The 24634-nt window shown below is 58.1% G+C and overlaps 4 protein-coding genes across 9 annotated transcripts in view; 3 read left to right on the top strand and 1 right to left on the bottom strand.

Annotated features, from left to right (window-relative positions):
• IFT122 (intraflagellar transport 122) overlaps positions 1-6618 on the top strand; it is a 28733-nt gene extending 22115 nt beyond the window's left edge. The window contains exons 22-30 of one of the 6 annotated variants that reach the window (XR_010475201.1): positions 458-555; positions 1380-1480; positions 1970-2135; positions 3096-3207; positions 3639-3767; positions 4542-4618; positions 5274-5438; positions 6112-6314; positions 6361-6618. Coding sequence is in view for 4 of the 6 variants with exons in the window: in XM_065075841.1 (XP_064931913.1) it covers positions 458-555; positions 1380-1480; positions 1970-2135; positions 3096-3207; positions 3639-3767; positions 4542-4618; positions 5274-5438; positions 6112-6201 (938 nt within the window). In the remaining 2 variants the exon portion in view is untranslated. Of the gene's footprint in view, positions 1-457; positions 556-1379; positions 1481-1969; positions 2136-2293; positions 3208-3638; positions 3768-4541; positions 4619-5273; positions 5439-6111 lie in introns of those variants that run through there. The other 5 variants (XM_065075841.1, XM_065075843.1, XR_010475202.1 and 2 more) reach the window with 5 other exon arrangements.
• A 3155-nt stretch (positions 6619-9773) lies between these two features.
• Positions 9774-14225, top strand: RHO (rhodopsin). The gene is made up of 5 exons (XM_065074794.1): positions 9774-10657; positions 11508-11676; positions 11776-11941; positions 12184-12423; positions 13896-14225. The coding sequence occupies exons 1-5, from the start codon at positions 10297-10299 to the stop codon at positions 14013-14015; spliced, it is 1056 nt and encodes a 351-aa protein (XP_064930866.1). The 5' UTR covers positions 9774-10296; the 3' UTR covers positions 14016-14225.
• A 1953-nt stretch (positions 14226-16178) lies between these two features.
• LOC102087232 (histone H1.8) lies at positions 16179-18039 on the top strand. Its single transcript, XM_065074795.1, has 5 exons — positions 16179-16689; positions 16841-17118; positions 17202-17334; positions 17434-17486; positions 17559-18039. Exons 1-5 carry the CDS (start codon positions 16674-16676, stop codon positions 17910-17912), a joined length of 834 nt encoding a protein of 277 aa, XP_064930867.1. The 5' UTR covers positions 16179-16673; the 3' UTR covers positions 17913-18039.
• Positions 18040-19728: 1689 nt separating this feature from the next.
• The window catches only part of PLXND1 (plexin D1), a 74595-nt gene continuing 69689 nt past the window's right edge, over positions 19729-24634 (bottom strand). The window contains exons 34-36 of the mRNA XM_065074730.1: positions 23702-23842; positions 22802-22876; positions 19729-22311 (exon numbers count right to left, since the gene is read on the bottom strand). Coding sequence (XP_064930802.1) covers positions 22195-22311; positions 22802-22876; positions 23702-23842 — 333 coding nt within the window. The 3' untranslated portion in view covers positions 19729-22194. The remainder of the gene's footprint in view (positions 22312-22801; positions 22877-23701; positions 23843-24634) is intronic.

A 24634-nucleotide genomic window follows, 5' to 3' on the forward strand; every position in this document is an offset into this window, starting at 1 on the left:
ATAGATAATAAGTATAATTTAGTAATAATTAATACAAAAAACCTGATAGTGCTGCCTTTTGCCTGGTGCTATAAGTACCGTTTCTTTTATTTTTCAGTTGGCTTAGTAGTGCCTTTAATATTTATGAAACGGATGTTTCAAAACTCATGTATTTGTAAACTCCGCAGCTATGGCTGAGCCTTCCAGTGTGCACAGCTCCTCTTGTCCCCTGTGAGCTGCGGCCTCCAGCCGCGCTGGAGCCGCTGCCTGAGCTGGTGTGTTCCACCGCGCCTGCTCCAGACCAGCCCTTTGCTGAGCAAAACAGAACTCTGTGTAACGTGTGGAGTGCACGGGGGGACACACCTGGGCCGGTACATATGTCTGTGGAAGTGCTGGTGCTGGAACCATCATACGCTGTTTGCTCCCCACCGAGTCCCGCAGACTTGGAGACTCACACCAGTGCCTTTGCCTCCCGCAGAGCACGAACCACAGACGACCGAAATGCTGCAGAAGTTTCACCACTACCAGCATTTGGCAGAAGTTTACCACGTCTATCACTTTATTCAAAGATACACTGTAAGATATTCACTTTAGAAGTTGTGTATTTATGCTTCCTGAGCATTTTCTTTCTAGGCAGCCCAGAAATAACTAGAAATAATTAATATTTTTTCAGGGAGTTACATATTGAGCGTAGATTAGCAATGCTGTATGTGACTGTATGTATTTCTTTGCCTTTGGCTGCTCTGTGGAAGAGCCGTGGCTGGGTTCCGGAGGGCTGCGGTGCAGCTCTGGCAGGCCTGCGCTGTGGGTGCGGGTGGGGTCGCGCCCGTGCTCGCGTCCCGCCCCAGCCCGTTTGGTTCCGGGGGACCTGAGCCTCTGGTCCTGCACAGGCTGCCCTCAGCTCTTCCTTCAGTCGCGGGGAAACAGGAGTGACCAGAGAAGGGACCGTGCCTTGGGACCCGGCGCGGTGGAGTACGCCCAGGGACGGCAGGGACGCGTGAGCTCCAGCCCGGTGCTGGTGAAAGTACCTTTTGTCGGGCATTTGGGAAGCTCCGAGCTGCGCTGCTGCCCCGCAGAAGGCGCTGCTGTGCTCTCTGACCGCACTGCGCCGCGCTCGGCGCTGGGCGCCGCGCCATCGCTGGCCAGGCTGCCGGGCTCGCACATACCGCGGGAAAGGTTCCGGGTGAGCTTCGTGGATCTCTCTCTTTCTGCGTGTAGCAGGCGCGAGCTTTGGCGATAAAGACATGCAAAACCCACTTGCTACATTCTGTCAGCACCTCTTCTTTTTGCAGCTGTATGAAAGAAACACGGAACTCGAGATGTCTAGTGCTGTGATGCTCAGTGACATGAGCTGTTGATTTCCAGCTTGGCAATATGTGTCTGTATTTTTAATGCTGCAGGAGGAGCCTTTCAGCTTCCACTTGGCCGAAACCCTCTTCAATATGTCCAGGTTTCTGCTCCACAGCTTAACAAAGGAGATTCCTTTGGGCATCTCCAAAGTGTATCCTTCCCATGCAGAGCCAAATAAGAAGTTATCTTGTGAGATACATGAAAGGAAGGATTGATGTTGATCCACAGTGCAGAGGTCTCCTGTAGGGGATCTTCAGTTTTGGCTGTCGTTATAGTTAATGGAAATGGAATTTTGTCCATAAGAAACAAATTGGCACCTTCAAACCATTGTGTGTTCAACTGCTGACGGAAAATCCATTCGCCCCCAAATTACTGAAATTGGGTAAATGGCGTCAGAATATTTGACCAAAGCAGTGTTTATGTAGGGTCGGTTCCTTACCTTGCTAACAACTCCCCACAGGCACTGGGATAGTTTTTTCACACTTGGTTTTAAACAGAGCTCTGTAGGTAGGTTTCTCTTGTCAAAGCGCGCTTGAAGCGCTGGTCTCGGATGTGCTTCATTCCACAGCTTTTCTGATTGCAGCGTGTTGCAGTTTTTCCTAAATGCCGTGTGTATTTTAATTCCTTAATTAAATTACAGCAATACCTTATTTGCGCTGGCGAAGCAGAGCAGAGCTCTCGGAGCGTACAAGCTGGCTCGCCATGCCTACGACAAGCTGCAGGGCCTGCAGGTGCCCGCCAGGTTCCAGAAATCCATCGAGCTGGGCAGCCTGAGAATCCGGTCCAAGCCATTCCATGACAGTGAGGTAAGTCCTAATGTGGTTCTTGTTAATCATTAATGTGTGGCCTAATCCAAGCAGCTGAGCTGCTGTATGCACAAAAAAATCTGAAATACATTATGCATAGCTCTGTGAGATAATTGTATTTCTGCTGGAAACGCGGTCCTTTTATCACTGTTCTTCAGGTCAAACTTCCTTTTGCTCCTGCGAACAAATTGAAATCAGCCCTTTCTGTGTGGGCGCTCCCACCCTCCCTGTCCTCTCCTCAGCTCCCGTCCTCGCTGCCTGCTATTTCTCCCAAGCCTTTTCCTCTGGATGCACACGCAGTTGCCCCCGTCTCGTCTCTCTCTCCAGCTGGAGGTGACTTCCACGCGTCCTGCTCCCGGCACCCCTTCCCTCCGCCCCCACGCCTCCAGTGACCTTCCTTCCTCAAGCCCTGTTTAACGCCTTTTCTTCTCTAACTGCAGGCTGACTTTGTGCGGTGTTCTATAAAGCTGTGTCTCATGGAGTGCTCACTAAAAATAAACTGTATTGTGCCAGTGAGCGTGCACCTGGCCACCCGGAATAATAGGAACACAATCTTAAGAAATGCCTAAAATAACTGTGCTCTTGAAGAGAGAGGAATTAATTGGAGAACTTACATTTGACCAAATCTTGAAGCAAAAAACTTTACTTTGGTAACCTCGCCTTCAGCTTCTTTTGTCACTGTGTATTTGATGTGGAATTCTGCTACTGCAAAGGCAAGGTGAAAATGTAATTGTTAGAGCGGTGAAGACAGCTAGTTTTAATGTGAAAACTTGCCGTTTTCTTAAAAAGGGAAAGCATTTTCAGATGTTCAAGGATCTGCTTTCACAGCAGTATTTCTTCAGATTTGCGCTGATGTAATATCAGTGGTATAAACCTACGGAGCGCGTATTTAATTGAAAACAAAGGGCTGAGGATGTGCTGCTCTTTCCCGATGACTGTGCTCAGTGTGTGTCTCTGCAGGAGCTCGTGCCCTTGTGCTACAGGTGCTCGACCAACAACCCTTTGCTCAACAACCTGGGGAACGTCTGCGTTAACTGCAGACAGCCGTTCGTCTTCTCCGCTTCCTCCTACGGTGCGTTGGAACATCACGGGTGCTGGTGCTTTCCAAGGAGACAGATGTTAGCTGAGCAGAGGGGGTTGCTGCTGCTTTTGTTCCCGCTGCAGTGGTATTTGGGCAAACGGATCTTCCTGTCAGTGTTGGTAGATCTGGGTAAGCGCCTCTTGTCCCGGGGTTGCTGGATTTACCGCAAGGCAGCAGCAGCAGCAAAGCGTCGCTTTGTCAGGAGACACTGAACGTATGAAGTGTTTCATTGGCGCAGATGCAATCCTTCGAGAAGCCGAGGGGGTTTTGGTTTGGTTTAGTTGTGTTTAAGTTGCTTCACGACCGTGCAGAGCAGCGCTGTCCCAGCAGCCCGGGGTGCCCGTTCCCTGCAGGGCGCAGTCTCCCCGCGGCGTTTGCCGGGTTCCTGCAGGTGAAATGCTCCTGCTTCTCTCGCCCCTCAGAAGTGCTGCACCTGGTCGAGTTCTATTTGGAAGACGGCATCACAGATGACGAAGCTGTAGCTCTCATTGATCTTGAAGCTCCAAGACTGAATAAAAGAAAGAATAAATGGCAAGAGATGATGAGTGACCGTATCCTTTTGATTAGAATTGGTTTCCAGTCCTTTTCTTATGGGGAAAAAAGCAACAATTTTGAATTTATTTCTCCCCTTTTATGTTTAAAATTTTTGTTATATGACTGATGTGACTACAACTGCATTGTGTGTCCCTTTTGAGGTAGTATAACAACCAAAGTCATGTTTTAACTAAATCTAACATTTTCATAAAGCTGTTTCATCAGGACACTCTGTTTCTAATGGTGTGGAGTGCTTATTGTCACGACCGGAATGCACGCTCCACCTGTTCTGTTTGACGTTCTGTCCGTAAGCAGCGGGGAGCTCTGCGGTGCGCGGCGCGCGTCGGCACGGGCGTCCTGCACAGCCCTTCCTGCTGGGACCGTCCTGCTGCGCTTTGGCACCCGGAGCTCCACGGGGCCGTGGGTGCGGAGATGTGCACAAGAACACACAGTCTCTGTCCGTGGCTGCTCAACATGTCATTTCAATGGGTGGCCTCCTTTGCTTTCCTCGTCCGTCGGGGCAGGGGAGAGCCCGCAGGGCTGATGTCACGCATTGTGGTCGGGTTTGCTGCTCTGCAGTGACAAACCCTCCCATCCTGGTGAGCCGCAGACAGCCCTTCCCGCACTGTCTGTAGCCTTCTGGGCACTGTAGCAGTCTGAGAATACCCTGGTCCTCTGGAGCAATAAGAATTCCTGTCCTGCTGACGTGCTTTCGTTGTCGTGAGCGCTGGCCGCTCTGAGGACAGCCAGTGTTACAGGAACGCTCTTTCTTCCTTAACAAAAGCAACTAGAGGCACAGAGTTTGAGGCTCGAGGACAATGCAGATATTGAAGATGACGATCCCTTCACAGCAAAACTGAGCTTTGAGGTAAGAGCCTTACCCGCGCCTGCCACTTGTTTCTTTCTTGCTACCAGCAGAAATGAATAGAAAATCTTAACTTGCAATCCATGCCACTCTTCTGGTGTGGATGTGTTACAAAGGCAACCCCAAGAGAGATACAAAACGGGACTGGACCAGAGGGAGGGAGCTCAAGAGAGAAAGGGACGTACCAGTTATCTCATCTCTTAAAAAATAAATACCTAAATAAACGACCAACCCCACAAAACAACAAAGATCTTAAACATTCCTGGCATTTGGTTTTATCATCCCACAGCGATGCAGCAGGGCTGGCCCCCAGGGGATACTGTGTGGAGGCAGTGGACCTATAAACCAGCACTTACAGGGAGGTTTTGATAAAGACCATGGGTGGGGTTAACAGGAATTGTGTTGAAATGAGTAACAGCAGCTCGCTGGAACCCGTTAGAGCTGTGGCTGGATGCTGCTGTTGCTGGAGGTACTAATAAAGCTGACACTGGGTTTGCGACGAGACTCACAGAATCACAGAATGTTAGGGATTGGAAGGGACCTCGGGTAATTCTATATTATTACAGGTTTTCCTACTGAACTTCGCTTCTTACGAGATCTTATTAATCCTCAAAGGGCTTTGCAGTTGGTAACTTTCTTTCTAAACCCTCTCCTGCAGCAGGGAGGCTCAGAATTCGTTCCGGTGGTTGTGAACCGAGCCGTCCTGCAGTCCCTGAGCCGGAGGGACGTCCTGATCAAGCGCTGGCCAAGGCCGCTGCGGTGGCAGTACTACCGCTCGCTGCTGCCGGACGCCTCCATCACCATGTGCCCGTCGTGCTTTCAGGTACGGTGTTCATAGGTTTAAAAAAACCAAACCAAACACGGTACTGAGAACCCCATGGCTGAAACAGTTCTAATCATTGAAACCTCAGACTTTAAAATGTATTCAACAAGATCCTGAATGACGTAGAGACAGAGAGGCAATGAAAACAAAACCCCAGCGGCGTGATGCGCGGAGGAGCAGCCGCCTTCTGAAAGCTTGGAGGTGGCTGGATGTGAGGAGCTGCACTGGCAGCGGGTCAGAGCCCCTCCAGCAAACCCTGGCTGAACAGCAAATGCTGCTTTGTGTTTATTTCTCTTTGCTCTGTTGCGCCAACTTTCAGCCTGGTCTAGCGGGGAAAATCAGTCAGTAATTGAGTTGTGGTTCAGTCCCTCGTCCCCGCTCAGGAACGGCTTGTTGAAATACTGGAACTCAGTCGTATTTGCTTCCAGAGAAAGTGTCTAAGTCTTGTCCTTCCTTCTGCGAAAGCAATGAACTGGTGTGTGCCCGTCCGGCAGCACGGGGAGCGGCCTGTGGAGCCGTGTTGCTCGGCTGCGGGTTGCAGCTCTCTGGACCGGTTCTCCCGCGATGGCAGCTTCAGATGGGCTGTGCCTCACAGGAGCCGGTGAGCTCTGTTCGCGTTTTCCTTGAGTTAGTCACAGCCTAACTTGTCCCTAAATCTCTTTCTCATTAACAGATGTTTCACACAGAAGACTATGAGCTTCTTGTGCTCCAGCACAATTGTTGTCCGTTTTGTCGACGGAAAATAGATGAGTCAAACCAATGAAGAAAAACAGTCTTGCACCTCAGCGAGGCACTTCCCTATTGGCTTGGCAAAGCACTGTGTAGATTCAGAGTTTTCCTGCCAGCTTAGTTAACTCGCCTTGCTCCGTTTGGTACCTGAGTGGAACTGAGCTTAGTTAACTCGCCTTGCTCCGTTTGGTACCTGAGTGGAACTGAGGTGAAGAAATATAACTATTTTTTTAAATGAAAATGTCTGTTTGTGAATGTCCTCCACATTTCCCAGACAAGCAGCTCAAGTGCCACAGATTTTTACAGGAATGTTTCTAGGTTCAGGTTCAGCCTTGGAGTAATTGTTGTCTTTACTCTTGTGTTAGGAGTTGTTTTACTCTTTAATGTGTATCCACTATTGACAGATCTTCAAATAAACGGGACTGTTTTTCACTGCCCTTTATGCAAACAATAGGAATTGGTTCAGGGCGTCCCCATGGCAGATGTCCAGCCTGCTGCGTGGGGAGCGGGACCCCAGTGTGGGGAGCAGGGCCCCATTGTGGGGAGCAGGGCCCCATTGTGGGGAGCAGGGCCCCAGTGTGGGGAGCAGGGCCCCAGTGTGGGGAGCGGGGCCCCAGCGTGGGGAGCAGGGCCCCAGTGTGGGGAGCAGGGCCCCAGTGTGGAGCGGGTCCTTGGGAAGGCGAGCACATCGTCCCTTCCTCCTCCTTTCTCCGAGCTGCTGCTCCTGCGCACACCGTGGGCCGCTGGGGGATCCTCTGGGCAGCTGTCCCAGCCCTGTCCCCTCCCGCTCGTGCCCGGCTCTGCCCTGTTGCTGGGGGACGGAGCGGGGAACAGAACGCCAGTGCCGAGCTCTGGCTGCGCCGCGGCGTTACCAGCGCTGCCTCAGACACAAACGCACAGCTCCGCAGCACAGGCCGCGGTGGGGAAGGGCAGCCCCGTCCCAGCCAGCCCCTCACCCCTGCCCCCGGTCACTGAGCGGCTCCTGGGCAGTGGGAGGGCTTGTGTGGGTAACCAGCCGGGCTGGAACCGAGCTGGGAAGCGATAGATCTCTTGACTTCAATTCAGTATAAATTGTGCCATGTTACCATGAGCTCTATTGTTGTTGTGACATCCCGTCTGGCACAGCCTCCCTTTGTTTTGGGTGGGAAATGACATTCTGCTGCGCTGTCGTGAGCTGTCGCTGGGGCTGGTGAAGCAGCCGCCGCATGAACAGCCCGTTGCACGTGGAAGCAGCGCTGTCTCCATGTCTGCTCGAGGTGCTCTCGAGAGTGACACTGCAGCGGCCCCGGGGGCTCTCTGAGGCCCTCGCTGGTTCCTGACCAAGTTTGCTTAATTTTCCACTTCAAAAACATTCTGTTCTAATTACTGCTTGTCTGCTTTGTGACTCATCTGTCACTGTTTGCAATGAAGACTTCGCGACCAGCATGGATAAACAATGCTGCTTGCCATGGGAGCCAGCATGGGGTTCGGCTCGTTCTCCCAGAACTGAGCTGGTTTTGCAGAGCGAGTGGGAATGGAAAATTAGAAAGATAGACAGGGTTTTCCGTGACACAGGGACAAAATGGACCAAGCAAGGAAGTGGGTTTTTACATGTCTCTGTGGATACAGTCTAGGCTTGAAAAGTGCATTGGGCTTTTCTGGGCAAAACCATGCTCAACACATCTTGTACGGGGCGCAGTCTGGTTCCAGAGCAGCCTGTGCCGGTGAAACTCTTGGGTGACCTCATGATCCGAAGTCTCTGGACGCACAAGAAGTGCCACCGTGGCGCTTGGCTCTGAAGCCGTTGTGAGCGGAGTCCCAACAGCTTTCTCCCGCTGCAGCGTCCCCGGCCTGTCCCTCTGCCGCGCAGCGGTGACGCACGCCGGCCCTAAGCCCCGCGCAGCAGCTGCTCACCTCAGCAGCGGCTTATTGCATCAGGGCTTAAGGTGGCATATTTGTGTATTGGGAAGATAAACCTCTAATCCTTGTGTGCCCAGATACAACTACGAACAGCTGCATTTGCAATTAGATAGTGGCACTGCTCTGGCTTCAGCAACACGTGCGAAAAGTTAATTGAGAGGGACTTAGGGTGAGCGGCAGGTGTGTGAGGACACGGTGTTTCCACGTTAACAGGCAGGAAGACCTTTGGGACCCTCTGGAGGGGTCGTGCCCACCTTTGGGTGCAGCACCCAGCTCTGGCTTTGCCGCTGGTGCCAGCCCTTGAGGCCCCTCAGCCCTTCCCCGCTCAGAGCGAAGGTTTCCCAGCTCCGTCTCTTCTTTAAAGAGAGCACAGAGCTTTGTGCTTTTTTCCTTTAAACCTTTTGCATGTACCAAACTAACCCACAGGGAGCACTGGTCAAAACTAGGCCAGGACTGAAGGAAGTTTGTTTATTAAGGCCAGGAGGATGCGCGCTGCAGTGATTCTGGCACATCTCTGGTGCTGGACGAGGCGCTCGCGGGTACCGCTGCAGGGCCGGCTCAGCTCGGGGACACGCTCAGCTCCCCTCCACCTCTGACCCTTCCCGGGGCTGGGCTGACGGTCCTTGCGGAGCCACCGCGGGGAACCGGCTGGTGCCCGCTGCCAGCTGGAACCGCTAGTGAGAACGGTGACAAACAGCCGGTGGAAAACAGAGGGGACAGGGAAAATAGCTTTGGAGCTGAAAGGATTAATCCTGATGGTGCAAACTGTGAGGAACCACCTTCTCCAGGAGAGAGATCCTCTGCGGTTGCCACATTGTGCTCGCTCTGCTGCACGTCCCACTGCTTCTGGAACGTTAAGGAAAGGTAAAGTCCAGCTCAGATGCTGGTACGAAGAGCGTCTGGAGCACAATCGAGGGCACTGAGTGGGGAGGCAGAGACACGGAGGACGTGGGCGGCTCCAGCAACACCTTTCCCTGGGGAACGTGATGATCCCGCGGGGTTTCAGGGAGACCGGAGATGTCTGTCAACCAGCACATGAAGTTGAGTGTTGGCTTCAGCTCAGACCCTCCCTTCAGTGCCCTCTCCAGCAGCTCCCCAGCTCCTGTGCAGAGCAATACCCGTCCAGGACAGACGGACTAGGTCATTTATTAGGTGTTACCAGTGTCGTTAGCGTGACCCAAACCACACACAAAGCCAAGCACAGAAGAGGTGGTACACCTGGGAACCTGCCAGCAGGGTCAGGGTTTGGCATGCTGTTCAAACCTCCCCAGCCACATCCTGGGGCAGAAAAAAAGGCGCTGCGAGCACGTGGACGGGTCGGTGATGCTGCTGCTGCTGCTGGAGAGCACCTTGTGCAGCCTCCCACGGGGAGCGGCGGTTGTGGGGATGGCTCTGCAGTGGGGCCAGAGGTGTCACCATCCTGCTGCCCCTGTAAGAACAGGCCTGGGACAGCCCTGTCACTGACAGACCTGCCACCACCACCTGCCCAGCGCAGCAGCACCGCAGCCCCCAGACCCTCAGTCATGGGGTGTGAGCTGCAAGCTCCTGTCCCTGGGGACAGCACGGAGCTCCCGTGTGCTGGCGGGTGCCCAGAGCTCGGCCTGGGAGCCTTGAGAAGCACAACCAGCAAAGGATCCCCCTGTGCCGCCTCTTTCCCTGGCAGCCCACGGGCACATGTCCCGGTCCCTCTTTGCGGGCAGCACCCCTGGGTGCCCAGGGGGCGGGCGGGGGGCCTTGGGATGGGGCGCAGGTGCCTCCCGGGTGATGGGAGTGCGGATGGCCAGCTCTGCATTGCGGGTGCAATTCCTGCGCGGTGCAGGGCCCGCGCTGAGGAGCGAGCCCACGCGAGGAGCTGCCACCTGGTTTGGGGCCCCGAAGTGAAAGGTGCGACATAGAGCCACCTCTTTATATGTGACCGTGAGCCGTGGTCTCCAGCAATGACAGCGCGGGCCAGCAACAGGTGTCACCTTAATGCCTTCCCAGGAAAGCCACTTACCCCTGGATGATTATGATTAATAATTCTGTAAGCCCTAATCGCGCTGACACCGGTGCCTGCAGCTTACCCCAGGGGGCACTTTAAAAGGGGTGTCCTGTGGAGGTGAGCGGAGCTGCTTCTCCTGGGGGTGCCGGCGAAGGCTGAGAGGTGGCGGGAGCCCCACTTCAGAGCGATCCCCCCGCGCTCCAACACCGCCCCTGAGCCAGAGCCAAAGGCACCTCGCCAGCCGCAGCCATGAACGGGACAGAAGGCCAAGACTTCTACGTGCCCATGTCCAACAAGACCGGGGTGGTGCGGAGCCCCTTCGAGTACCCCCAGTACTACCTGGCTGAGCCCTGGAAGTTCTCGGCTCTGGCTGCCTACATGTTCATGCTGATCCTGCTCGGCTTCCCCGTCAACTTCCTCACGCTCTACGTCACCATCCAGCACAAGAAGCTCCGGACACCTCTAAACTACATCCTGCTGAACCTGGCGATCGCCGACCTCTTTATGGTCTTTGGAGGCTTCACAACCACCATGTACACCTCGATGAATGGGTACTTTGTCTTTGGAGTAACGGGCTGCTACATCGAAGGCTTCTTTGCTACTCTGGGTGGTGAGTTTTCCAAATATCCTAAAATCTGCCAGGAATTGCCCCAGGTTTTAGGAGGGGGAGGGAGGACACTCAGGTGACCTGGGAAGCCGCGGTACCTGGGAGGTGCTGGGGCTGCTGCCCATGGGCTGAGGAGGTTGCAGTGGTTCAGGGTGGGAGGTGGAGAAAGTGACAAACGACTTTATTTTTTTTTGACCTTATTTTGTTTGCCACCTGCTCCGTGTCCCGAGAACACGGTGCAGCAATGAAAAGAACCCAGCAGCAGATTTTGCAGTTGCTGGATTTGCACACCTTTTTGGCTTGCTTTCTGACGGGGGAGATGACAAACGTGTTCCTCCTGTCCGTGGGGCTGTGTCTGTGTGGCTCTGCTGCGGTGCGTGGTGGCGCGGGCTGGCTCTGCTCGCTGTGCCGTCCGGCTTTGACCAAACAGATGCCGGACAGAAGCGGTGTGCCTGAGCACGCCGTCCTCTGTCCCGCTCGGCCTCCAGCCAAGGGCAGCCGCTCCCCGGCTGGGTCCTTTGCACAGGTTTCCTGGGGAGCTGTGGGCAGCGAGGGGAGTTTGGGGGCGATGGGCGCTCGTGCATCCCCGAGAGGGGACGTGGCACTTGCCCAGGATGAGCAGTGGGATCCGTGAGCTCAGGGAGCAGCAGCGGGGGGTTCAGCGGTGGTGAGGAGGCATCTGCCCGTTCCTTCCCCTGCAGCCGCACTTGGCCTTTGTCCATTTCACTGTCCGAACCCTGGCGGGGCTGTACCTGCTGCTGGGGTTGTCCCAGGAGGCCTCGTGCTGGCATCAGTTTTTTTCTCCTCCCATTGCTCAAAGTCCCTGTGTCCCGTCCCCCTCTCCCCGGCGCAGGTGAGATCGCTCTCTGGTCGCTGGTTGTCCTGGCTATCGAGAGGTACGTGGTGGTCTGCAAGCCCATGAGCAACTTCCGCTTCGGGGAGAACCACGCCATCATGGGCGTCGCCTTCTCCTGGGTCATGGCCTTGGCCTGCGCGGCGCCCCCGCTCTTCGGCTGGTCCAGGTAGGCAGGCGGCCGTGCCGGGGCTGTGGGGTCGGGCCGGCGGCTCGGCCGTGGCCTCCAGCCGTGTCCTGGCTGGCGCTGAGCTGGGCTCTCCCACAGGTACATCCCTGAGGGCATGCAGTGCTCGTGCGGGATCGACTATTACACGCTGAAGCCGGAGATCAACAACGAATCTTTCGTCATCTACATGTTTGTGGTTCACTTCATGATCCCGCTGATGGTGATTTTCTTCTGCTACGGGAACCTGGTTTGCACCGTCAAGGAGGTGGGTACCAGCGGGCGGTGGTGGCCGGGGCCGTCCCCGTCCCCAGTGCTGGGAAGGGGACCCGCCAGGCTCCAGACTGGTGACAGAAAGGGCCCTCGGGGCCAGGCTGGCACTCCACAAAGAGGAAAATCGCGAACTCCAGATGTGCAGCCCGACCACCCCAAGCCCTGAGCCCGCGTCCTGCCCCACGCCGGCACAGCCCTCCCCAGCCCCACCACAGCCCCGCTCCCTTGTGCCCGCAGGCGGCCGCCCAGCAGCAGGAGTCTGCCACCACCCAGAAGGCAGAGAAAGAAGTGACCCGCATGGTCATCATCATGGTCATCGCCTTCCTGATCTGCTGGCTGCCCTACGCCAGCGTCGCGTTCTACATCTTCACCAACCAGGGGTCGGACTTTGGACCCATCTTCATGACCATCCCGGCTTTCTTTGCCAAGAGCTCCGCCATCTACAACCCTGTGATTTACATCGTCATGAACAAACAGGTAACCGGCAGGATGCTGGGCAAGCTCGTTCTTTGTCTTTTGCTTTATGACAGGTTACGGTGAGCCGTGGCACCTCCGGGTACCCGTGTGCAGGGAGGGGCGTTTGTTTCCAGCTGATCTTGCTCCGGCATGCGGGAGGGCGACCGTGCAGCTCATCCTGGGTGGTGCACAAGTCTTGTAAACGACAGTTCATCCTGTCTGAAACCAGCCGGGCCTGGGGTGGTGGAGGAGCTGGGGCTGTGTCCGCCGAGTGGCAGGCAGGGCGGCAGGCAGGGCAGCAGGCAGGGCGGCAGGCAGGGCAGCAGGCAGGGCGGCGGGCAGGGCAGCGGGCAGGGCGGCAGGCAGGGCAGCAGGCAGGGCGGCGGGCAGGGCGGCAGGCAGGGCGGCAGGCAGGGCGGCAGGCAGGGCAGCAGGCAGGGCAGCAGGCAGGGCTGCAGGCAGGGTGGCAGACAGGGCAGCGGGCAGGGCTGCAGGCAGGGCAGCAGGCAGGGCGGCAGGCAGGGCAGCAGGCAGGGCAGCAGGCAGGGCGGCAGGCAGGGCAGCGGGCAGGGCGGCAGGCAGGGCTGCAGGCAGGGCAGCAGGCAGGGCAGCAGGCAGGGCTGCAGGCAGGGCGGCAGGCAGGGCGGCAGGCAGGGCAGCGGGCAGGGCGGCAGGCAGGGCTGCAGGCAGGGCAGCAGGCAGGGCGGCGGGCAGGGCAGCGGGCAGGGCGGCAGGCAGGGCGGCAGGCAGGGCAGCGGGCAGGGCTGCAGGCAGGGCAGCAGGCAGGGCTGCAGGCAGGGTGGCAGACAGGGCAGCAGGCAGGGCGGCAGGCAGGGCTGCAGGCAGGGCAGCAGGCAGGGCTGCAGGCAGGGCAGCGGGCAGGGCGGCAGGCAGGGCTGCAGGCAGGGCAGCAGGCAGGGCGGCAGGCAGGGCAGCGGGCAGGGCGGCAGGCAGGGCTGCAGGTAGGGCAGCAGGCAGGGCAGCAGGCAGGGCTGCAGGCAGGGCGGCAGACAGGGCGGCAGGCAGGGCTGCAGGCAGGGCAGCGGGCAGGGCGGCAGGCAGGGCAGCGGGCAGGGCGGCAGGCAGGGCAGCAGGCAGGGCTGCAGGCAGGGCGGCAGACAGGGCTGCAGGCAGGGCTGCAGGCAGGGCAGCAGGCAGGGCTGCAGGCAGGGCGGCAGGCAGGGCGGCAGACAGGGCGGCAGGCAGGGCGGCAGGCAGGGCAGCAGGCAGGGCAGCAGGCAGGGCAGCAGGCAGGGCTGCAGGCAGGGCAGCAGGCAGGGCGGCAGGCAGGGCGGCAGGCAGGGCGGCAGGCAGGGCAGCAGACAGGGCGGCAGGCAGGGCGGCAGGCAGGGCAGCAGACAGGGCGGCAGGCAGCTGGGAAGGAGACTCACCGCCATGGCACCTCTCTTGCTGTGGTGGGATCTCCAAGCAGCCCCTCAGCCAGAGCCCTGCTGGCATCTGCCCACCTCACCCCGCGCTGCCTTCTCTTCCAGTTCCGTAACTGCATGATCACAACTCTCTGCTGCGGCAAGAACCCGCTGGGTGACGAGGACACGTCTGCTGGCAAGACAGAGACCTCCTCCGTCTCCACCAGCCAGGTCTCTCCCGCGTAGGCCCCCCCGGAGCGGCCGGTCCTCGGGGTCCCCTCACCGCCCCGGGAGCGCGAACCCCCGCTGCCACCACCTGCCCCGCCGCACCGAGGCCATGGCCCCACCGGGTGGGCTCCTCTCTCCTGGCACTAGGACCCCTGGGAACAAGGCTGTGAATGTGTACACACATTTTGTAATTAAAATGCAAAGGCTTAGCTCCTCCACTGGCGTAAATCTGTGCTTTTCTGTTGACTTGCTGAGAGCTCACGCCCCCATCCCGAGTGCAGATCCCCGGGCCCAACGCCCCGCCATGCCTGTGCCATCGTCTCCCTTGCCCCACCGCGACACATCCCCGCCTCTGCTGCCCCGGGCCAGAGCTGGGGACCCCTCCCGGCTCCGCAGCTGGGAACGGAGCCCAGCTGGTAGCACCCAGCCGCTCAGCCCCACCGCGCTGCGGCTGCCCGGGCGGCTCCGGCTGCTGCCGGGTGCCCCAACCTGCCGCGTGCCCCCAGCCCCAGCCCGCCCCACCTCCAGCCCATCACAAGCCCTGGGAGGCACTGTGACCCCTGCAGAGGGGGCAGGACAGGCTACCGGTGTACATGGGCCCCTCTGTGCCACAGAGGCGATGGCTCTGGATCCCACCCGTCAAGCAGGTGACATGGAGGGGCCTGGTGGCACAGCATGGCACGGTATGGCATGGCACAGTAGGGTACAGTACAGCATGGCGTGGCGTGGTGCGGTTTGGCATGGTACAGAACAGCATGGCACAGCGTGGCATGGTGTGGTGTGGCACGGCACAGCACGGCCACGTGCGGCTGCAGCCAGGTGTGCTCGGGGAGGGCGGGCACCTGCAGCACGCGGGTGCGCTGCTGTCCCCGCCGTCCTGCCCGTCACCCTCAGGCACCTCAGGCTCCCGCGGGGCTGTGCCCCCCACACGCTCCTCCCGGCCCCTCCCAGTCCAGCCGCCACCGGTTTGGCGTCAGCCCAAGTAGGAGATGTGGCCGGTGCTTGCGCCCCTGCGGCCGGAGCGGTGCCGCACTGAGCTTCCCTCCGCGCGGTAGCAGGCAAGACAAGGGAGCATATGGCTCAGAGACGTCGACATATGCTCGGAGCACTACAAGATGGCATATTGCAATTGTAGCAGTGTTCTTCATTTTTATTTTTAGCTCAGTTATACAAATAAGATGTTTTTCTCGCTGTTCAGTGTTATCAACATTTGAAACTATTTTTGTACATTATTATCCTCTCTGATTTCTAATCCTATGCAGCTTTGCGAGGTCTAATAGGAAACATATAGAACCCGTGCAAGTTAAACCTTTAATAAAGAGCAATTTGCAAGTACAATTCTCTCATTATTTTTTTTTTTGTCGATACTTCTGCATATTCAGTGAAATCTAAAGATTAGAGCTTTATGAATAATTCAGTGTTTAGGCTGATGTCTGATTCATGTACTTCAAATCTGGGAGCTGGTTTTGGAGGGAAGAGAAGGCAGGATTTGGTGTTTATTCGCTGTCCGCGAGGCTGTGCTCCACGGGAATGACGCTCGGTGCCGCGGCTTTTACCAAACGGGAGGGGCTGGCAGTGCTGGGCTGGGGACAGCGAGCACACGGGGTGCCGGGTGTCTCTCCCAGCTCTGTCCCCTGGGTCCCTGTCCCCTGGGTCCCTGTCCCAGGCGCAGCAGGGGGCGCAGACCCTGACAGAGCTCTGTCTGGGCAGTGCTTTGCACGTACATTGGTGCGGGAAGATGCCCACTGAGGTGGGCTGTGAACCGGCCCTGCTCGCATGTAATCCTGGCCCTCTCTCAGGCTTTCACAGATGATGTGTATGAAAACATCGCTACTCTTACATAAAGAGGAAGGGACTGACACGGTGGCCTGTGGAGAAGCAGCGATTCCTGCTGTTCCTGCCCCAAGGAGCTCATGACGGGCTCGTCCCGCGAGCGCAGGCAGAACGGAAAGCGGCACAAGTGACCTGCCGCCCTGGAATAGCCAGGAGAGGGGCCATGGAGGAACTGTTGACTGTTGACAGGAGGAACTGTTTCTAACACAGCGCAGAAGTGCCCTGGGCACGTTGGGGTCCCGGGTGGCTGAGGGTTCGGCTCACACCCGGCCCATGGGATGATGCTGTCCCAGCCGTGCTGTCCCAGCCGTGCTGTCCCTGCTGCAAGTGCAGACCGGGGGCTGCTGCGGGAGAGCAGCTCCTCCTGCCTCACCGGCCAACAAAGCAGATCTCCATTTCCTCACCTCCTTTGCGGGATCCTTGTTCCCTCCCATTACCAGGCTCCCCTGGCAGTGCAGCCCCACAGCGGGGCTGTCACGAAGGGAGCCGGCGTGTCACACCGGCACACGGGGACAGGTCCGGTGCAGCCCCACGCCACGGGCTGGCCCCCTGCCCGACCCCAGCACCCCGCCACCCACGAGCAGGGAGTAACTGTGACCCCCCTCTCCAAACCCCCCACCCAGCCGTGCCCCTTCTCCCTCCAGTCCTTTGCAAAGCTTTGGCAAGGGGCACTCAGCATCCCAGCCGCCTGCTCCCACTTGGGCAGCAACCAGAGCAATTAGCAGCTGCCAACCAGCACCTGCCATTGCGATGCTAATCAGATAAATGAGCTGGAGGTGAGCTGAGCCTGTGAGCAGGGCTGGGTCTGCAGCTCAGGCTGGTGAATTTGGGGCGTGTGCTGCCATGGAGCCTCAGGCGGGTAAGGGCTTTGCTGGGGCTCTGGTCCCTGTGCAGCCACAGGGATGAGCGGGTTGTGGCTGTTTGGTTTTGGGGGTTTTGCAGCCCCTAGTGGTGTGAGTGCCTTGGCCTGGGCTCGGGTTCCAAGAGGTGCTTCCCGTCTCTCCCCGCAGCCAAAGCTGCTGGCACAGCCCAGCTCCCCGGTCTGCTGGCTCGGCAGCCCCGGCACCCCCCAACCCTGCACATGGTCATGGAGGCACTGCGGGCGCAGGACGAGAGGAAGGGCACCTCTGTTGTTGCCATCAAGAGGTTCATCCTGGCCAAGTACCCCAGTGTGGACCCCATCCGCCTCAAGTACCTGTTGAAGCAGGCGCTGAGCAAGGGGCTGAGCCGCGGGGACCTGGTGCGGCCCCACAACTCCAACGCCGTGGGGGCCACCGGCCGCTTCAAGGTGAGCAGGGGCTGCCGGCCCAGAGCGGCCGGGCTGGGGCCGAGGTGCTTCCTGGCCCCGCTTCCACCTCCCTCTCGCCCCAGTTAGCCCCTGAGAAGCTGCGGCAGAAGCAGCCCCCCGGCAAGGCAGATCCTGACGGAGAGCAGCCCCTGAAGGCAGCACGGAAAGGGACCACCAAGCCCCCCCGAGCTCCTGCAGTGGGTGCACAGCAGCGAGGTAAAGGGCTGGAGGTGCCATGAGCCCCCCGGGGCTGCTGCAGCGTGGGCACCTGCAGCGCAGGCTGCACCTGCTCATCCGCTGCCCCTTCTCCCACAGGCGCCACCAAGGAGAAGCCGACGGCAGCGGAGCAGAAGCCGAAGCCCGTGGCCGTGAGTAGGGGTCGGCGGTGGGGCTGGGGGGCTCGTGGCATGGCGGCACCCAGAGCGGCCTGTCCCCTCCAGGTGCAGCCGCCAGCAGCAGCCAAGCCCAGGAGCGATGGAGCGAAGCCCCTGCAAGCTGCTGGCCGCCCCCGGGCCCCCGGCAAAGGGCGTTCAGGGCCTTCCAAGGCTCCAGCTGCTGAGGATGCAGGAGTGGGCCATGGCGACAACCCCATGGGTGCTCGGGCAAAGGGGGCCCAAAAGGCTCCAGCAGGAAAGAGCAAGGGGAAGGTGCCCAAGGAGGCACAGCAAGATGGGCCCAAGGAGAAGGGGGTGAAGGGCAAGGCAAGGAAGCCCCGGGTGACGGCAGGAGCCGGACAGGGAGGGGCCAGGCCGCGGAAGGCAGCCCCCCGTCCTGCAGACAAGAGGGATCTGTAGGGTCTCAGACAGCCCCGCTGCCCGTGGGACCCCAGCTGGGTCCGGGCCCTCAGGATTTGGGTTGGTTTTAGTCCCCAGGACAGTTTTAACTCATGTTCACCTATTAATAAAGCTTGTTCACTCCCCTTGTGAAGCGGCGTGGCTGCTGCCCTGCGCGGGGGTCTCTGTGCCCCCAGCCCTGGCCTCGCCCCACACGGTGTGGGGTGAGCTGTGCTGCGGCAGCTGCCGGCCTCGGGGAGAGCTGTCCTGTCTGTCCCCACGTGTCCCCAGCTGCAGCAGCACAGCTGGCCAGCCAGCAGTGCTGGGCTCCGGGGTGCAGGTTTTGGGGTCCATGTGTGCAGGTGGTGAGCCCCAGTGCTGGGCAACGGCCAAGGGCCCTGGGACCGTGGGCCACGATACAGTGGCACCCGTGGCACTCCGGGCGCTGCGGAGCTCGGCCTTCGCCGGTCCTGCCGGTGTGGGGCCACGGTGCCTGCGCTGTGGGGCGGGTGTCCGGGCTCCCGCTGCCCTTGTGCTAATGCCGGGCTGAGCTGGGATTATGGCAGTGCTGGGGCAGCAGGTCCGGTGTGTGCCACGGGCGAGGGTCCCCGCGCTGGCGGGGCTGCCTGTGCTCTGCTCACGGTAAGAGGAACGCAGACTATTTTAGGGTTCCAAAGAGGGGTTTGGGGTGTTCGCTGCAGCCTGCTGTGTTGCTCGTGCTCTTATCTGTGGCACATCTCCCAAACACAGCTCCGAACCTGCCTTGCTAGCTCCTGGGGGTTTGTGTATGAGCACTTTCACTCAATAGCTTCAAATGCCCGATTCTTCTCTTGCTCTGCGCAGAACAGAGCCCTTCTGAAGGTCAGCCCGATAATGCCAAGGGTTACCGTCCTCCTGGGCAGGAGAAAATAAGTGGAAGTAAAACTCTCTTCCTAAAGAGGATTTTGCTAATCTTCAGCTGGCCTTGCCAATGCCCTCCAAGGCTCCTGGCCTTGCTTCAGAGCTTAAGCAAGAGCTGAGCAAACCAACTTATCTTTAAACTTCAGCCTTGGCCATGTCGATCCATCTTTAATGGAGTTGAAACTCATGTGTCCCCAGGGACAGGGTGTGGGATGCTGCAGTAATGACGGAGCAGAGCCCACGGGCTCCTCTGACGATGGTTATCCGCACGAAGCTCCACTCGCTCATATGGAAATGTTCCGTAACAACCGGGCAGGAGCTGTGTCCTCGCTCACCAGGCACTTGGTGTGATCATGAGGCTCTTCTGCTTTGAGAGAGGCCAAATAATTTAATTGCTGGATTTAGCTTTGCTGAGAATCAACTTTTTAGTGGGAGAAGAAAATCCCTCTGGTGTCTGGAAAGTGCAGCTTGTATTAGGGGAGGTGGAAGAGTGAGGATTTAGCAATTCCACAGTTAAGACCTATGGGCTGCGCTGGTGCACGGCGCTGAAGGCGAAGACTCGAGGGCTGGTGGTGGACAGGGCGGGTGTTCGGGGCTGGGAGCGGGATGAGGGATGTGTGCCTGGCCCTGGGCACCGCCGGTGTTACTGGTCTGTGGCAGCACAGCGTGTGGCTGGGTCACGGCCCTGGCTGCGTCCTCGCGATTTCCCCCTCGCGCCAGGTCCTGTTCTGGCAGGAGCTGCGGTGCCGGGGAGCAGGAGCAGCGCGTGGCCGCGGCGGCTCTGTGGGAACCGGGGCTCAGCACCGCGGGGCCAACAGCCGGCACGTGTGGACACGGGGAGGCTGTCGGCTGAGCTGCCGCCGGGCACGGCTCGTACGCGCAGAGCTCACCGCGCTGCGTGCCCCTGGTGTGCGCAGGGCAGGAACTGCACCACGTGTGTTCAGCACCTTGTTTTATTACAAAGATAGGCTTTTCCAAGAGTCTGCCACTTCCACCACACAGCAGGTAAGGGCACTACACCCACAACACGTGCCAAAGTTTAAAAACATGTTACAAAGGGCTCGGGGGTTCCAGACAGCACTACAAACCCTCAAGCTTCTGCTCTGTTGAAGTTGTTTCTTTAAAACGGTTGTAGTAACCACTTTTTTTTCTTTGGAAAAAATTAAATAATAAAGCAACAGGCCCTAATGGATGGCCCAGTCCCAGCACCTGGAGGCAAACTATCCTGTCAGCTCACCTGTGTCCTTTCCTTCTAACAACATGGGGCTATGGCCCCATGGCCCTTTCCCACCTCCAGCCAAGCTCAACGTTCTCTGCCACCCTGTCCTTGTCGCCCTCGCTGTCCCCGTGCTGGGCCCGCCTGTATCTCTGGCAGCTATTCACAGTTTCTAAAAGAAAAACAAAAAAATTCAAGAATCTTTTGTGAAATCACTTTCAAAATGAAATGTAGCCCAGCTACATTCTTAGAGTGTCTATTCTGAAGCCACATCCTCAGCAAAGACATTGAAACCTCCACAGTGTATGTACTTTTTCTGTAGTTTGCTTTAAAAAACCCTCTTCTTCCCCTTTCCCTCCCCTCCCTACCCCCCTTTTAACATACTGGATAAAGTCTATCATTTGTTTTAAAATAGATATCTATATACACATATGCAATTCTGATGTTCCGATTCCGACACACGTGGCGTCACTGAGAAGGATGGGATGGAGGCCACCGGTCCAGGGCAGTGTCAGCAGAGCTCCGGCGGGCGCGGTCATGGACCCCAGGCGGATCCCGCCAGCTGGACGGGCAGCGCGGCGCAGCCTCCGCCGGCCCTGCCCGCACTGAGGTAGGAGCTTGTGTTTTCTGTTTGGCAGTTTGGAAACGCGGTGGCTGGGCTGGGTGTACTTTCATGGGCAGGTTGCCTGCGCGGGGCCGCTGGCTCTGAGCACGCGGCGCTGCTGCGGTGCAGCCTCTGTGGAGGGGCCCGTGTGACTGCAGACGCCAGAATGGCCTCAGCTGACTCGGCTCCCCAAAGGGCAGCCCACGGAGCTGGGACTGGTTTGCTCCAGTGCGGCTGTGTGGGGCAGCAGGGACGTTTCTGTCTCGGGTGAGCTGTGTCTGTGCAGCGGGATGCTGCTGCCCCTGCAGCCCGCGGTGCTGGAGCTGCTCTGCGGGTCTGCGAGTGGGAGCGCCGCGCGGTCACAGGGACGGGCTCCGGTCCCTGTGCCTCTGCAGGCCAAACCCAGAGCAGAGGCAGCAGAACTGCGCTCTCTTGGGTGACAGCCACGGCGGGCTGGGTGCAGAGCAAGTGGAACAGGCTGCTCTGGGAAGACACCTCTGCAGCAGTGACCCTGTTTGGGGGATGGAGGAGATTGCACGGGGCAGAGGGAGGGGAGATGCTGCCTGTGTTATCCCTGCACGTGGCTCCCACTGCTCTGGCAGAGGCCGTCAGCAGGAGCTGATCCCCGGCACCACCAGCGTTGCCGGGGCAGCACCACACTGTGTGCTCACCCAGCACGGCCAAGAGGCTGCGGGACACCAGCCCTTCCCTTTCCCACCTCGTCTGGTTTCTGGGCAGAAGCTGTGCCTGGGACCAGTTGCCTGAAAGCCAGGACATTTGCCAACCTGCTGCAACCCCAGTGCACAGTGCAGGCAGATGCAGGACCCGGGGAGGGGGAACACCCCTTCTCATGCTGGCTGACACATAACACGCTCCCCCGGCTCCGTAACAGCCGTCTCTGTTGGGGGATAAAGTGCTTGCGCCGTGTTTAGCTGCTTGGGAAGCAACTGCTTTTTCTCAGCCCCGAGTTCCTGGTGCTGCCCAAGTCTCAGATGGAGGAGTGGTTATGTCTACACATACAGTACAAAAATTAAAAGGCACAATAATACACAGAATGCAGCAGATAGTGAACAGCTGATAGAGTCCCTGGTGTTGGAAAAACAAGGATGTTGAGGGATGGTGTAGAAGGGAGCGCAAGCGTTGCTCCAGTGGCCTTTGCCATCTCTGCTCGGTGCTCCCTGAGTTCCCCTCTGCTCCGCGTCTGTTGTTCCTGTTCTGCAGCCCCATCTCTCATCCTGAGGAACCACGAACAGGGATGCAGCAGCCGCTGCCTGCCAGGTGCTGATCAGGGGGAAGTGGGGGACTGAGCTGGCCACAAGTGTCATGTCTCCATTTCTGGCTGGCAACAGCAAATAAATTACAGGTGCCACAGTGCAGACCAGAGGGGTTTTGAGCTGCTCGGAGAGGTGTCTCGTGGCTTCTTGTTGGGAGAGGGAGCCCTTCAGCCACGGGCCAGGCCCACCCCACCACAGGGCTGGTGTGAGCGTGACCCTGGCAGAGGCAAGCCGTGGTGAATCCGCGGCTGAAGGCCGGTTCCCCGCGGCGCTGTGCCGCGGGAAGGTTGCTGCAGGGCTGCAGTCGGCCTAGGCTTCGCTGCAGCACTCGTAGATGTTGTCCTCCATGAGCGCGATCACTTGCTCAAACTTGTGCTGGAGCTGGGTGCGCTTCGTCGTGGGGTTGGCGTCCAGGGCGGCCACGATCTGCAGGGGACACGGGCAGGTGGGTGGGGGGACAGCACTGAGGTGCCCACCTGCCAGCCCTGCTAGGACCGAACCCCAGAGAGCCCCCGAGCAGGGCTGGGAAGGGAATGCGCCCCAGACACCGGCAGTACCGGAGCCAAGGCGCACGGCTGCCCGGCAGCACCCAGCACGGCCGCCGCCGGGACAGCGGGGGGGACCTCTGGGAGTGGACTGTGCCGGTGTGCTCTGCCTTCCTGCTCCAGTCTGGCCCAGCCAAACGCTGTTAAAATCAGCCAGGAATAGCTGGCCTTCTCAGCCAAGGAGAGCAGGTGCATCTGTGTGCGCATATATTACATGTGTGCGTGGGATTATGCAAACAACGCTAATCCCCTTTCTGTGGGGCTGGATGCAGGCATCTGACCGCTCAGTTACAAAATACTGTTTGTTATTATCCTGCTTGTTATTCCCTCCACAGGTACGCTGAAGCCTGAGTGCAGCTGAACCCACTCACCTGGGAGCGATATCTCTTGGCGTATTTGTATATCTCGGCCATGGCGACGTTGGTATTGAATTCATTACGGTATTTCTTTATAAAGAGAGAACAAAGAAGGGAAGAATATTAACATGATACAGCAAAGTGAGTTCAAGCCCAAACAGCAGGCATTAAGTAGATTAAAAGGTTTTGCCTAGGTATTTTTGTTACTGTTGCATTGATGCAGCCAGGCTTTTGCCTTGCTCCTTTAAGGAAGGTGGATTTGCTTACATCAGAAACAGTCTCAGTATTTTTAAAGACATCCTTAAGTGCCCACGCTTGATCACGCTGTTTATCCCTCGGTGCTCACAGCCATCCCAAAGGATGGGGCAGTGCAAGAGCTGGGCAGAGGAACGTGGCAGAAAAGGCGCAGGAGGCAGCTGAGGCTGGGACGCCGCTGGAAGGGGTTTGGTTCTGAGGAGGCTGCGGTGCATCGCTGGCGGGACATGCAGCCAGAGCGCGGCTGCCAGCTCCCGTAGCTGGTGCCAGGGCTGGCATCCCACACCGGGCCAGCTGGCCAGGGGGTGCAGAGATCCTTCTCCCAACTTCCTGGCTCTTTGGGACTCAATTTTGCTTCCAGCTCCCAGTGGTGCCAAAGCGAGTTAGGTTCAAGCTAACTCGTGGGTGTTCACTGCAGCTCTGGCACTAATTGAAGATGCTTGGAATTAGGTCAGAGGAAGTTTGTGCCTGGAAGTTTGAGGCAAAATATCCTTTCTTGTTTGCTCTTTCCAGCACCTAAGCGTATCTGACTGCAGCCTGCGTTCCTGTGCTCCCCAGCTCCCGCAGCCCGCGGAGCAGAGCAGGGCTGGCGCTCTTCGCCGTGGCGCAGCCCCGAGGCGCACACCGGCTGACCCCCACCCGCCGCCCCGCAGCCCTTACCCGCGACTCCTCGGCAAGGTGCGCGTTCATCTCCTGCTCGCTGAGCGGGGGCATGTCGTGGATCTGCTTGTAGTATCGCTGCACTATCTTCCTGTACTCAGGGATCTCCTTGGCGTACAGGAGTTTGTTGGTCGGGGAGTCCTAGAGTGAGATACCAAAATCAGACACTGTACTGTTCCTGTCTCAAAACCTTTTATCCTGTTTGACCAAAGCACCAACCCCAATGACCGGCGGGGTCAGCAAACAGCCAGGTCTTTGGTCTGGCTAATGATGGGCACTTGCTGGAACACGTCACGGTGCACGGAGCCATGGCCCGTCCCTCTGCCCTCCCGGTGTGAGCGGAACGTTCGGCGGCTGCCATGCAGGTGGAGGGTCTGTGGGGTCTCATTCTGCACCAGGGGCGGGATAAACACGTGCACAGGGCAGGCAAGATGCCTTGCTGCTCGGTGACGCTCTGCAGATGGGCGTAACACGACAGTGTTGGATAAAACACTTGTGGTTGTGGTTCTGCGTGTGGAAATTGGTAACAAGGGCTTCTGCATGCATTTACTTGGGTCTCTTGAGCAGCCAGCTTGATTTAAACTTAAGAACAAAGCTCTGTTACAAGCTGAACTTTGTCAGTTGAAATGTTGCTCTTGGATTTTTCATGTAGCTTTGATTTATTTTGCATTGGCTAACCCAGCCTGCCTGGCCTATAATGAGTGCATGTGAAGTAATTAACAGAAAATACTGAGTTCTCTTGATTAATGTCAGCTTGGACAGAGCAGTTTTAACCTCCCGGCCACACGATCGGGTTGTACCGGTGAAGACATAACCCTGCCTGCACTCCTTGCAAATGCCAGCGTGACTGATTCTAACCCCAAGGCAATCCTGCCCCGCTGATATCATTGCCCTGGGAATGAACTTGGCCGAGCCTGCAGGGAAACAGCCCCG

Source organism: Columba livia, chromosome 10 (assembly GCF_036013475.1).
Source record: "Columba livia isolate bColLiv1 breed racing homer chromosome 10, bColLiv1.pat.W.v2, whole genome shotgun sequence".
In the NCBI taxonomy this organism is placed as follows: domain Eukaryota; kingdom Metazoa; phylum Chordata; class Aves; order Columbiformes; family Columbidae; genus Columba; species Columba livia.

Coding starts and splice junctions, on each gene's coding strand:
- RHO (XM_065074794.1), top strand. CDS start 10,297: ATGAACGGGACAGAAGGCCAAGACTTCTACGTGCCCATGTCCAACAAG. Junction 10,658..11,507: donor CTTCTTTGCTACTCTGGGTG/GTGAGTTTTCCA, acceptor TCCCCGGCGCAG/GTGAGATCGCTCTCTGGTCG. Junction 11,677..11,775: donor CCGCTCTTCGGCTGGTCCAG/GTAGGCAGGCGG, acceptor GCTCTCCCACAG/GTACATCCCTGAGGGCATGC.
- LOC102087232 (XM_065074795.1), top strand. Junction 17,335..17,433: donor AGTGGGTGCACAGCAGCGAG/GTAAAGGGCTGG, acceptor CTTCTCCCACAG/GCGCCACCAAGGAGAAGCCG. Junction 17,487..17,558: donor AGAAGCCGAAGCCCGTGGCC/GTGAGTAGGGGT, acceptor TGTCCCCTCCAG/GTGCAGCCGCCAGCAGCAGC.